The sequence below is a fragment of the Triturus cristatus genome, chromosome 9 (assembly GCF_964204655.1).
Source record: "Triturus cristatus chromosome 9, aTriCri1.1, whole genome shotgun sequence".
NCBI classification, from domain to species: domain Eukaryota; kingdom Metazoa; phylum Chordata; class Amphibia; order Caudata; family Salamandridae; genus Triturus; species Triturus cristatus.
Window position 1 is genome coordinate 413,496,953 of NC_140592.1, and position 14,830 is coordinate 413,511,782.

The 14,830-nt window shown below is 41.7% G+C and overlaps 1 protein-coding gene across 1 annotated transcript in view; it reads left to right on the top strand.

Annotated features, from left to right (window-relative positions):
• LOC146798064 (uncharacterized) overlaps window positions 1–14,830 on the top strand; it is a 34,577-nt gene that overhangs the window by 1,581 nt on the left and 18,166 nt on the right. The window contains exon 2 of the mRNA XM_085627693.1: window positions 2,619–3,421. Within this exon, the coding sequence (XP_085483819.1) occupies window positions 2,619–3,421 (803 nt within the window). The remainder of the gene's footprint in view (window positions 1–2,618; window positions 3,422–14,830) is intronic.

Here is a 14,830-nt window from a genome sequence, read left to right on the forward strand (position 1 = left end):
AGAAGAGCGGGCATGCCTCAGTAGTTACACACTGATTACGAGTATTCCTGGGTTAACACTATGCAGCCATGTTGAAAGTGGTTCACTGACAAAATATCACCTATGAAAATATCCCCATACCAAAATATCGTGACTAAAATATCGATGTCAAAAATATCACCATCCTATACTTTTAATGGTAAGTACAAAAATATTGAAAAAACAATATTGTTGTCCTTAATATCGCTGTATTAAATGTTGCTTTTAAAATATATATTAAATATTAAACGGTAACCTGAATTTAATTAAAATAGAATAGATTTAATATAGATTTAATATATATTTCAACATTTCAACAAATATAACAGATAAACTTAAAAAAAGACACATATATATGAATATATATATATATATATTCACTTAAAAAACCATAGGCTTCACACATGTTATAGTTAGCTGGACATTTCACTCATAAAAAACCAATGAAATTCCCCCGTTATAGTTACTGCAGGCAACTATAACTCACGCGACCGCAATCCTCTGCTGATGACGTCAGATATTACATCACTGATGACATATGTGTCTTTCTGAAAAATAAATATTTGTAATATATGTATAGCTAAAGATTAATGGAAGAAGACATGGGTAAATAAGTGTCTAAATACAGTATTAGCATCAGCAGAGGATTACGGTCGCGTGAGTTATAGTTGCCTGCAGTAACTATAACGGGGGAATTTCATTGGTTTTTTATGAGTGAAATGTCCAGCTAACTATAACATGTGTGAAACCTATGGTTTTTTAAGAGAATTTGCAAGGTTTTTTAAATGCTAATTCCTAACTATAACGTGTGTGAAACCTATGTTTTTTTCAGTGAATTTGTACGGATTTTAAATGCTAATTTATTTATGTATTATTTTTTTTATATATTTATCTTACAATAAACTACGTATTAAAAATTATTATTATTTTTTTTTTTGGTTTTCACCCTGCGGATTATTATTTTTTTTTTGTAAAAAATTTTTTTTTTTTTTTTGTGCTTTCCAGGGTGCGCGCAGGGTCCTTCAGGGACCCCCTGACAAAGGCTAGGGGGTCAGGAACTCTCTACCCTGCCCCCTTTTCACGTTCGCCACCTTCCTTTTTCACTCTCGCACTGAAAACAAACAAAATGGCGGCCGACACTTCCTGATTTCGACCGATTCGAACGTTGACTAACATGTAAACACCAATCAGAATTACGCTCGCGCACGTTAGGGTGCTCGCACGGTGCTCGCACGGTGCGCGCACCCTGCGCGCATATAGATATATATATGCTTTTAAATGCTATTTTCTCCGGAAATACTGAACAGATTTACACCAGACCTGCAAAAGGCACTTCCTTGACCTTATGGCTACCTCTCTGCCAAATTTCAAGTAATTCTGTTCAGCCGTTCGGGCTGTAGCTGTGTCTAAAGGTCCTATGGAAAAATGCATGGGAAAAACGCGTTTTGGGACCCCCCTTTTATCTCAGCCCCCGCTTGACGAATCCCCCCAAGACTTTCAGGGTAGGAGCGTAGCGTAGCGCCCCACCTATTTTGAAAAATTTGCGAGGATTCGTCGACCGGCGCCAAAGTTATTCAAAATAGAATGTTGCGGATTTCCTATGGAAACGTGGTCCTAACCATAACTACCTACTGGCGACTGCCAGTAGGTAATATATATATATATATATATATATATATATATATATATATATATATATATATATATATATCCACCAACAAATGTTACAGCGTTTTCACAAAAACGATGCCATGGCCACAGAGTTTCATTTCAGCGTGCTTTTATTCCAACGGTCTTTGTCACTCTACGCGTTTCGGAGAACACCTCCTTGTTCACGAGTAAGAGCGTTAGTAAGACAGCTTCATTTAAATTAATCATGTGACACCACAGTGATAGAAAGTGAAAACAGACTCTCCGTATACATGGGTTTTTGAGCTAGGAAAACAGACTTTTTCAGAAATACGTGAATATGTGCAGTAATTGCAAATAAAGATTCAAAATAACCTGTTAGGGCACTATAATTACTCAGAAATTTTAAGCAACAGTGTAAGAGTAAGTGTAAGTCTGACAATAGCCCAATATTATCAAGGGCATACACATTTAAACATTTGCCACAACAGTTCTCCGTATATAGCATTTTCATATATTGATACTTGGAAGACTTAATGTAAAGTATGTACGCCAAGATAGTCAAAACGTACATATTATAAACATATCCTGTTTAGCACATTAGTACTGCCCGAGTGGGCGACCAAGTCATCTTTGAGGGTCTTTGACAACAATTTTATCAAGCAAAATCTCAGATTGATTTATACTAAATAACGCCCCAGTGGGCATACCAGTCAGGACAATCTTGTATTTCATGCTGAGAAAAAAATGTAAAGAAACCATGACTTCTTGCTAAAGATTTTTTCTTATCTTCCTTAATCATGTCCGCACTATCTGCACTTGATAAAAAGTCGATTCAGTCGTGTCCCACTCTCTTAAACCACATTAGAGACCTGTGAAACATACATAGCCTAACTGCATAAGGATCAAACAAACCCCCCTGGAAGACCCATCGTATCCTCCAGAGGTAGTTGTTTGGAGAACACTTCTAGGTACGTTGACCATTATTTACAACCACTGGTACAATCTCTTCCATCTTATCTCAAAGACTCAGGACATTTCTTACAGAAGCTCGAGACAGTCAACTGGCAGCCAGGCTGGTTACTTATGAGCTTGGACGTCAACAGTCTGTACACCAGTATTCCCCATGATCTTGGCATCCAAGCATGCAGGTATTTTTTAAGACATAGATCACTGTCACTATTGTTCCACACGGAAATTATATTAGACATGATCTTGACATGTCTGACACAAAATTTCTTTCTCTTTGATGGCCAAATCTATCGCCAAACCCTCGGGACTGCGATGGGTACTTGCTTCGCCCCCAGCTTTGCAGGTCTCTACCTGGGCTGGTGGGAGGAGCAAGTAGTCAGCAACCTGGACCAGTTTAACAACAATGTAAAAAGCTGGATGAGATACATAGATGACATTTTTTGCATCTGGGAAGGTAGCATTGAAGAAGCCAACCTGTTTGTTGAGTTACTTAATGTGAATACTTTTAATCTTACTTTCACTAGCCATATCCATGCTGAAAGTATTGACTTCTTGGATCTTAAGGTCAAGATCGAGAGTAACAAACTTTCCACGGTACTCTTTAGAAAAGTTACTGCAGGAAATAGTTTGTTACACGCCGACCGTTGTCATCCAAGAAGCCTAATTAACAGCATTCCTCTTGGAGAGCTTCTAAGGGCCAAACGAAATTGCAGTACAACTAAGGAGTATGAAAAAGAAAAATTGACAATGTGTGAACGTTTTAAGATGAGAGGCTACAATAAGACATGCATTGATGAGGCATGTAAAGAAGTAGATAAAAGACAAAGAAATGAGTTATTTAATAACCATCCTGAACCAGTAACACAAACCAGTGAAAAAGTATCTAATGTTCGTTTTATTACGACTTTTCACACCAGATCCTTTGAGGTAAAAAATGCACTCAAGAAATACTGGGAAATTTTGAAACTCGACAAAGATTTGGTTAAATGTATAGAAGAATACCCCCAGATCACCTACCGCAAATCCAAGTCCCTAAAAGATACTGTTTGCAGAACTTTATTAACTTCAAATACCAAAACAAGCACAATACAGGGGTTTTACACCTGTGGAAAATGTAAAGCCTGCAAATACAGTACTAACTGTAAAGAAGTACAATTGTCACATGAAATGAAACCCTTCAAAATTTTGAGACACTATACATGTAACACTGAATACGCTGTCTATGCCCTCAGATGTCCCTGTGACAAATACTACATAGGGAGTACCATCCATAAGGCCAAAAAACGTGTATTGGAACACCTGAGGGCCATTAAAAATAATGACAAGCAATACCCCATTGCCAGACATTTCACAGCCTGCCATAATCAAAATAATTCTAAACTGTCTTTCTGTGTTCTAGATAATATCCCCGTGAGAGAGAGAGGGGGTGATAGAATTCAAGAATTGAGACGACTTGAGTCTAGAATGATTATTAAATATCATACTTTGCAACCAGCAGGACATAATGGGCATGAAGGGTTATCAGTACATTTGGGTTAATCGTCTGAACTTTATATACCTTATGGCAATTCTGAACAACATGAAACTTTGACTAAAAGGAGACCAACTTTTTTAATTGGTTTTTAATGCTCATTTCTTTTAATGTATAAATTAGCTATGTAAACAACAAAATATTTTTCCTCTGTTTAATTGCACCTTATTTGATTATGTTTCACAGGTCTCTAATGTGGTTTAAGAGAGTGGGACACGACTGAATCGACTTTTTATCAAGTGCAGATAGTGCGGACATGATTAAGGAAGATAAGAAAAAATCTTTAGCAAGAAGTCATGGTTTCTTTAAAAAAATTTCTCAGCATGAAATACAAGATTGTCCTGACTGGTATGCCCACTGGGGCATTATTTAGTATAAATCAATCTGAGATTTTGCTTGATAAAATTGTTGTCAAAGACCCTCAAAGATGACTTGGTCACCCACTCGGGCAGTACTAATGTGCTAAACAGGATATGTTTATAATATGTACGCTTTGACTATCTTGGCGTAAATAATACTTTACATTAAGTCTTCCAAGTATCAATATATGAAAATGCTATATACGGAGAACTGTTGTGGCAAATGTTTAAATGTGTATGCCCTTGATAATATTGGGCTATTGTCAGACTTACACTTACTCTTACACTGTTGCTTAAAATTTCTGAGTAATTATAGTGCCCTAACAGGTTATTTTGAATCTTTATTTGCAATTACTGCACATATTCACGTATTTTTTAAAAAGTCTGTTTTCCTAGCTCAAAAACCCATGTATATGGAGAGTCTGTTTTCACTTTCTATCACTGTGGTGTCACATGATTAATTTAAATGAAGTTGTCTTACTAACGCTCTTACTCGTGAACAAGGAGGTGTTCTCCGAAACGCGTAGAGTGACAAAGACCGTTGGAATAAAAGCACGCTGAAATGAAACTCTGTGGCCATGGCATCGTTTTTGTGAAAACGCCGTAACGATTGTTGGTGGATAAATTGGGAGTCGCTTTCCCGCCGTGGCCCGACACTGCAAGTGGCTTGGGTCTTCTTAGCGAAATTCAAGAAGGTGGATATATATATATATATATATATATATTACCTACTGGCGATAGCCAGTAGGTAGTTATAGTTAGGACCACGTTTCCATAGGAAAACCTCAACATTCTATTTTGAATAACTTTGGCGCCGGTCGACGAATCCTCGCGAATTTCTCAAAATAGGTGGGGCGCTACACTCCGCTCCTACCCTGAAAGTCTCGGGGGGATTCGTCAAGCGGGGGCTGAGATAAAAGGGGGGTCCCAAAACGCGTTTTTCCCATGCATTTTTCCATAGGACCTTTAGAACGAGCTACAGCCCGAATGGCTGAACAGAATTACTCAAAATTTGGCAGAGAGGTAGTCCCTAGGTCAAGGAAGTGCCTTTTGTAGGTTTGGTGTAAATCTGTTCAGTAGATTCTGAGAAAATAGCCTTTAAATCAATATATATATCTGAGCCAGCTTACGGTACGCTTACCGTACGCTTACCGTAAGCGTACGGTGGCGTGCGCGAGCGCGATTCTGATTGGCTCTTAGATCTTAGTAAACATTCGAATCGGCCGAAACCAGGAAGCGGCGGCCGCCATTTTGTCTCTCGCACTGAGAGAGATTTTTAAAATCGGAAGCCCAAAAACATGTAAAGGGGCTGTTTTGACAACTCCCTCCCACATAGTCATGTTGAGGGAGTCCCCAAACATCCCCCAAGTGCAAAAACGGTTTTATTTTTTTTTCGGCAATTTCGCGGGGTACGCTTACCGTACGCTTACGGTAAGCGTACGGTAAAAAAATAAAAATAAAAAAAACACTATCCACACTTACCCCACCCCCTGTGCTTTTGGTGGCCGAAGGCCACCAAATGTGCTGGGCTTATTACAATGGAAAAAAACACTATCCACACTTACCCCACCCCCTGTACAGGGCTTATTATAAGGGAAAAAAACTTAGCATTTAAAAAACCGTACTAATTCACTGAAAAAACCATAGGTTTCACACACGTTATAGTTAGGAATTAGCATTTAAAAAACCTTGCAAATTCACTGAAAAAAACATAGGTTTCACACATGTTATAGTTAGTGGAAATTTTACTGATAAAAAACCAATGAAATTGCCCCGTTATAGTTAGCGCAGGCAACTATAACTCACGCGACCGCAATCCTCTGCTGATGACATATGTGTCTTTATGAAAAAAAAATATTTGTAATATATGTATAGCTAAAAATGTATGGAAGAAGACATGGGCAAATAAGTGTCTAAATACAGTATTAGCATCAGCAGAGGATTGTGGTCGCGTGAGTTATAGTTGCCTGCGCTAACTATAACGGGGCAATTTCATTGGTTTTTTATCAGTAAAATTTCCACTAACTATAACATGTGTGAAACCTATGGTTTTTTCAGTGAATATATATATATATATATATATATATATATATATCTCCAAGAAGCACAAGGCGTTCCCCAGTTACCGGAGCTCCTGGCCCTTCGGGGCGGCCTCGCTGTTGGGCATGGGGCAGCCCATTTCTTTCTCTCAACAAGAAAACACATGAAGTGAGGCCCAATACATTTGAAGATGTTTTATTTCGTAATTTGCAAGCGCCTGCTTCCATTGGCCCAACGTTTCGGCGTGATGCCTTGTTCACGGACTGGAAATACAAGCGCCCAGGTGCGCTTGAGCATGCTTTTCAAATGGTGCAGCACGTGACTGTAATTGTCCGACTACTAATCCCATAGTGCTTTGTGCAAGTTTGTAATACACGGTGAAAATCACAAAGTTCTAATCCTTGGTGGTAACGTTTTTTTCACGTTACACAAGCACAATGTTCCAGTGGAATTGCTTTCACAAACAGTCAGGTGAGTATGATTTCGCCGCTGCTCTCAAGTGAATATTCGAAAATTAAAGACATCTTCAAGCTGCACGATCTTGACAGCCTGTGCTGCTGCCAGAATCCCTTCCACGCACCAACCTTATTTGCTCCGTGGCGATCCTTTGTAGGCTGGGAGGTGCGAGTGAGCCTAGCTCCTCAATTAATATCTCCAAGAAGCACAAGGCGTTCCCCAGTTACCGGAGCTCCTGGCCCTTCGGGGCGGCCTCGCAGATGGGCATGGGGTAGCCCATTTCTTTCTCTCAACAAGAAAACACATGAAGTGAGGCCCAATACATTTGAAGATGTTTTATTTCGTAATTTGCAAGCGCCTGCTTCCATTGTAAACAAAAAGGAGACAATTGATCTTCCCCTATTTGGGAAACTCTGAAGGCAAAATGGGAGGAAGAGCGGGCGTGCCTCAGTAGTTACACACTGATTACGAGTATTCCTGGGTTAACACTATGCAGCCATGTTGAAAGTGGTTCACTGACAAAATATCACCTATGAAAATATCCCCATACCAAAATATCGTTACTAAAATATCGATGTCAAAAATATCGCCATCCTATACTTATAATGGTAAGTACAAAAATATAGAAAAAACAATATTGTTGTCCTTAATATCGCTGTATTAAATGTTGCTTTTAAAATATATATTAAATATTAAATAGTAACCTGAATATAATTAAAATAGAATAGATTTAATATAGATTTAATATATATTTCAACATTTCAACAAATATAACAGATAAACTTAAAAAAAGACACATATATATGAATATATATATATATATATATTATATATATATATATATATATATATATATATATATATATATATATATATATATATATATATATATATATATATATATATATATATATATTGAGTACGTTAGAGCTCCCACTACCTCCAAATGGCGAAGCGAAGAAGGAGAGACGGACCACGCAAATCTTCAGGCAAGGTGTTTTATTCGACCATTTTCTCTCAGCAAAAATGACGCGTTTTGGGCTCGAGAGCCCTTGTTCACATGCGGAATAAGGTCACACTGAATGTTTTTAAAGCGCTGCAAGGTGTACACCCACTCCTGATCACATGATAATAGACCAAGAAAAACGACTTCGTGAGTATTATGAAAAACATCTATATCGTATTGCATTAAGGTTTATAAAAACCATAAAGATATATATAAATATCAGAAAAGAAATAAGTTTTTCATTGTATTACATTGTTAGGAAACATATTATTTTCTGTTTAGGAGAAGCTAAAAGCCAAACTCATTGTGTAAATACATTGTTATAACAGGATAAATCCTCAAAAAAAAAAAATATATATATATATATTCACTTAAAAAACCATAGGTTTCACACATGTTATAGTTAGCTGGGCATTTCACTCGTGAAAAACCAATGAAATTCCCCCGTTATAGTTAGTGCAGGCAACTATAACTCACGCGACCGCAATCCTCTGTTGATGCTAATACTGTATTTAGACACTTATTTACCCATGTCTTCTTCCATTAATTTTTAGCTATACATATATTACAAATATTTTTTTTTCAGAAAAACACATATGTCATCAGTGATGTAATATCTGACGTCATCAGCAGAGGATTGCGGTCGCATGAGTTATAGTTGCCTGCACTAACTATAACGGGGGAATTTCATTGGTTTTTCACGAGTGAAATGCCCAGCTAACTATAACATGTGTGAAACCTATGGTTTTTTAAGTGAATTTGCAAGGTGTTTTAAATGCTAATTCCTAACTATAACGTGTGTGAAACCTATGGTTTTTTCAGTGAATTTGTACGGTTTTTTAAATGCTAAGTTATGTATTTATTTATTTATTTATTTATTTATTTATTTTTAAGGTTTTTCACTGTGCGCGTACCGTGCGCGTAGTTCCGTCTCTCCACTTTACATTGATCATCTGGCCGACGCGTTTCAAGGAAAAACCTCTTCATCAAGGGCCACAAACCTCACAACTTAGGCTCGCATTACTCGTTTTCATTTCCGTTTTTTATTGAAGGTAAGTCCAGCCCCCAGTGGGCGTGTGCAAGGTGCACACCTTTTTGCTGCCTGATGGGACATAGAGTCCTCTAATGCGAGATTCAGTGTTTCATTTTAGTAAATTAAGTTGTGCGTTCGTGTTTTAAGTTCCATTGTTTCCTGTAGTAGGACGTGGATCAATCCGGCAGGCTAATTTTGCATTTTTGACGCTGTGCCGATCCGCTCAGAAAGTTCGAAGCAGCAGCCTCTCCCAGCTGGTTTTGAAATTTGACTGCCAGCTGGTGATGGAGCACCTCCCCACGGCGGGGCTGCCGTGTCGAAATTTTGTATTCCAATGGCCCTGAAGCATTAGGAAGGCTCACGACAGCGTTCTGCCAGCAGGCTATATGATGCAGCCTGCCTTTTCTCTCCACTTTACATTGATCATCTGGCCGACGCGTTTCAAGGAAAAACCTCTTCATCAAGGGCCACAAACCTCACAACTTAGGCTCGCATTACTCGTTTTCATTTCCGTTTTTTATTGAAGGTAAGTCCAGCCCCCAGTGGGCGTGGGCAAGGTGCACACCTTTTTGCTGCCTGATGGGACATAGAGTCCTCTAATGCGAGATTCAGTGTTTCATTTTAGTAAATTAAGTTGTGCGTTCGTGTTTTAAGTTCCACTGTTTCCTGTAGTAGGACGTGGATCAATCCGGCAGGCTAATTTTGCATTTTTGACGCTGTGCCGATCCGCTCAGAAAGTTCGAAGCAGCAGCCTCTCCCAGCTGGTTTTGAAATTTGACTGCCAGCTGGTGATGGAGCACCTCCCCACGGCGGGGCTGCCGTGTCGTAATTTTGTATTCCAATGGCCCTGAAGCATTAGGAAGGCTCACGACAGCGTTCTGCCAGCAGGTTATATGATGCAGCCTGCCTTTTCTCTCCACTTTACATTGATCATCTGGCCGACGCGTTTCAAGGAAAAACCTCTTCATCAAGGGCCACAAACCTCACAACTTAGGCTCGCATTACTCGTTTTCATTTCCGTTTTTTATTGAAGGTAAGTCCAGCCCCCAGTGGGCGTGTGCAAGGTGCACACCTTTTTGCTGCCTGATGGGACATAGAGTCCTCTAATGCGAGATTCAGTGTTTCATTTTAGTAAATTAAGTTGTGCGTTCGTGTTTTAAGTTCCATTGTTTCCTGTAGTAGGACGTGGATCAATCCGGCAGGCTAATTTTGCATTTTTGACGCTGTGCCGATCCGCTCAGAAAGTTCGAAGCAGCAGCCTCTCCCAGCTGGTTTTGAAATTTGACTGCCAGCTGGTGATGGAGCACCTCCCCACGGCGGGGCTGCCGTGTCGTAATTTTGTATTCCAATGGCCCTGAAGCATTAGGAAGGCTCACGACAGCGTTCTGCCAGCAGGCTATATGATGCAGCCTGCCTTTTCTCTCCACTTTACATTGATCATCTGGCCGACGCGTTTCAAGGAAAAACCTCTTCATCAAGGGCCACAAACCTCACAACTTAGGCTCGCATTACTCGTTTTCATTTCCGTTTTTTATTGAAGGTAAGTCCAGCCCCCAGTGGGCGTGTGCAAGGTGCACACCTTTTTGCTGCCTGATGGGACATAGAGTCCTCTAATGCGAGATTCAGTGTTTCATTTTAGTAAATTAAGTTGTGCGTTCGTGTTTTAAGTTCCATTGTTTCCTGTAGTAGGACGTGGATCAATCCGGCAGGCTAATTTTGCATTTTTGACGCTGTGCCGATCCGCTCAGAAAGTTCGAAGCAGCAGCCTCTCCCAGCTGGTTTTGAAATTTGACTGCCAGCTGGTGATGGAGCACCTCCCCACGGCGGGGCTGCCGTGTCGTAATTTTGTATTCCAATGGCCCTGAAGCATTAGGAAGGCTCACGACAGCGTTCTGCCAGCAGGCTATATGATGCAGCCTGCCTTTTCTCTCCACTTTACATTGATCATCTGGCCGATGCGTTTCAAGGAAAAACCTCTTCATCAAGGGCCACAAACCTCACAACTTAGGCTCGCATTACTCGTTTTCATTTCCGTTTTTTATTGAAGGTAAGTCCAGCCCACAGTGGGCGTGTGCAAGGTGCACACCTTTTTGCTGCCTGATGGGACATAGAGTCCTCTAATGCGAGATTCAGTGTTTCATTTTAGTAAATTAAGTTGTGCGTTCGTGTTTTAAGTTCCATTGTTTCCTGTAGTAGGACGTGGATCAATCTGGCAGGCTAATTTTGCATTTTTGACGCTGTGCCGATCCGCTCAGAAAGTTCGAAGCAGCAGCCTCTCCCAGCTGGTTTTGAAATTTGACTGCCAGCTGGTGATGGAGCACCTCCCCACGGCGGGGCTGCCGTGTCGTAATTTTGTATTCCAATGGCCCTGAAGCATTAGGAAGGCTCACGACAGCGTTCTGCCAGCAGGCTATATGATGCAGCCTGCCTTTTCTCTCCACTTTACATTGATCATCTGGCCGACGCGTTTCAAGGAAAAACCTCTTCATCAAGGGCCACAAACCTCACAACTTAGGCTCGCATTACTCGTTTTCATTTCCGTTTTTTATTGAAGGTAAGTCCAGCCCCCAGTGGGCGTGTGCAAGGTGCACACCTTTTTGCTGCCTGATGGGACATAGAGTCCTCTAATGCGAGATTCAGTGTTTCATTTTAGTAAATTAAGTTGTGCGTTCGTGTTTTAAGTTCCATTGTTTCCTGTAGTAGGACGTGGATCAATCCAGCAGGCTAATTTTGCATTTTTGACGCTGTGCCGATCCGCTCAGAAAGTTCGAAGCAGCAGCCTCTCCCAGCTGGTTTTGAAATTTGACTGCCAGCTGGTGATGGAGCACCTCCCCACGGCGGGGCTGCCGTGTCGTAATTTTGTATTCCAATGGCCCTGAAGCATTAGGAAGGCTCACGACAGCGTTCTGCCAGCAGGCTATATGATGCAGCCTGCCTTTTCTCTCCACTTTACATTGATCATCTGGCCGACGCGTTTCAAGGAAAAACCTCTTCATCAAGGGCCACAAACCTCACAACTTAGGCTCGCATTACTCGTTTTCATTTCCGTTTTTTATTGAAGGTAAGTCCAGCCCCCAGTGGGCGTGTGCAAGGTGCACACCTTTTTGCTGCCTGATGGGACATAGAGTCCTCTAATGCGAGATTCAGTGTTTCATTTTAGTAAATTAAGTTGTGCGTTCGTGTTTTAAGTTCCATTGTTTCCTGTAGTAGGACGTGGATCAATCCGGCAGGCTGATTTTGCATTTTTGACGCTGTGCCGATCCGCTCAGAAAGTTCGAAGCAGCAGCCTCTCCCAGCTGGTTTTGAAATTTGACTGCCAGCTGGTGATGGAGCACCTCCCCACGGCGGGGCTGCCGTGTCGTAATTTTGTATTCCAATGGCCCTGAAGCATTAGGAAGGCTCACAACAGCGTTCTGCCAGCAGGCTATATGATGCAGCCTGCCTTTTCTCTCCACTTTACATTGATCATCTGGCCGACGCGTTTCAAGGAAAAACCTCTTCATCAAGGGCCACAAACCTCACAACTTAGGCTCGCATTACTCGTTTTCATTTCCGTTTTTTATTGAAGGTAAGTCCAGCCCCCAGTGGGCGTGTGCAAGGTGCACACCTTTTTGCTGCCTGATGGGACATAGAGTCCTCTAATGCGAGATTCAGTGTTTCATTTTAGTAAATTAAGTTGTGCGTTCGTGTTTTAAGTTCCATTGTTTCCTGTAGTAGGACGTGGATCAATCCGGCAGGCTAATTTTGCATTTTTGACGCTGTGCCGATCCGCTCAGAAAGTTCGAAGCAGCAGCCTCTCCCAGCTGGTTTTGAAATTTGACTGCCAGCTGGTGATGGAGCACCTCCCCACGGCGGGGCTGCCGTGTCGTAATTTTGTATTCCAATGGCCCTGAAGCATTAGGAAGGCTCACGACAGCGTTCTGCCAGCAGGCTATATGATGCAGCCTGCCTTTTCTCTCCACTTTACATTGATCATCTGGCCGACGCGTTTCAAGGAAAAACCTCTTCATCAAGGGCCACAAACCTCACAACTTAGGCTCGCATTACTCGTTTTCATTTCCGTTTTTTATTGAAGGTAAGTCCAGCCCCCAGTGGGCGTGTGCAAGGTGCACACCTTTTTGCTGCCTGATGGGACATAGAGTCCTCTAATGCGAGATTCAGTGTTTCATTTTAGTAAATTAAGTTGTGCGTTCGTGTTTTAAGTTCCACTGTTTCCTGTAGTAGGACGTGGATCAATCCGGCAGGCTAATTTTGCATTTTTGACGCTGTGCCGATCCGCTCAGAAAGTTCGAAGCAGCAGCCTCTCCCAGCTGGTTTTGAAATTTGACTGCCAGCTGGTGATGGAGCACCTCCCCACGGCGGGGCTGCCGTGTCGTAATTTTGTATTCCAATGGCCCTGAAGCATTAGGAAGGCTCACGACAGCGTTCTGCCAGCAGGCTATATGATGCAGCCTGCCTTTTCTCTCCACTTTACATTGATCATCTGGCCGACGCGTTTCAAGGAAAAACCTCTTCATCAAGGGCCACAAACCTCACAACTTAGGCTCGCATTACTCGTTTTCATTTCCGTTTTTTATTGAAGGTAAGTCCAGCCCCCAGTGGGCGTGTGCAAGGTGCACACCTTTTTGCTGCCTGATGGGACATAGAGTCCTCTAATGCGAGATTCAGTGTTTCATTTTAGTAAATTAAGTTGTGCGTTCGTGTTTTAAGTTCCATTGTTTCCTGTAGTAGGACGTGGATCAATCCGGCAGGCTAATTTTGCATTTTTGACGCTGTGCCGATCCGCTCAGAAAGTTCGAAGCAGCAGCCTCTCCCAGCTGGTTTTGAAATTTGACTGCCAGCTGGTGATGGAGCACCTCCCCACGGCGGGGCTGCCGTGTCGTAATTTTGTATTCCAATGGCCCTGAAGCATTAGGAAGGCTCACGACAGCGTTCTGCCAGCAGGCTATATGATGCAGCCTGCCTTTTCTCTCCACTTTACATTGATCATCTGGCCGACGCGTTTCAAGGAAAAACCTCTTCATCAAGGGCCACAAACCTCACAACTTAGGCTCGCATTACTCGTTTTCATTTCCGTTTTTTATTGAAGGTAAGTCCAGCCCCCAGTGGGCGTGTGCAAGGTGCACACCTTTTTGCTGCCTGATGGGACATAGAGTCCTCTAATGCGAGATTCAGTGTTTCATTTTAGTAAATTAAGTTGTGCGTTCGTGTTTTAAGTTCCATTGTTTCCTGTAGTAGGACGTGGATCAATCCGGCAGGCTAATTTTGCATTTTTGACGCTGTGCCGATCCGCTCAGAAAGTTCGAAGCAGCAGCCTCTCCCAGCTGGTTTTGAAATTTGACTGCCAGCTGGTGATGGAGCACCTCCCCACGGCGGGGCTGCCGTGTCGTAATTTTGTATTCCAATGGCCCTGAAGCATTAGGAAGGCTCACGACAGCGTTCTGCCAGCAGGCTATATGATGCAGCCTGCCTTTTCTCTCCACTTTACATTGATCATCTGGCCGACGCGTTTCAAGGAAAAACCTCTTCATCAAGGGCCACAAACCTCACAACTTAGGCTCGGATTACTCGTTTTCATTTCCGTTTTTTATTGAAGGTAAGTCCAGCCCCCAGTGGGCGTGTGCAAGGTGCACACCTTTTTGCTGCCTGATGGGACATAGAGTCCTCTAATGCGAGATTCAGTGTTTCATTTTAGTAAATTAAGTTGTGCGTTCGTGTTTTAAGTTCCATTGTTTCCTGTAGTAGGACGTGGATCAATCCGGCAGGCTAATTTTGCATTTTTGACG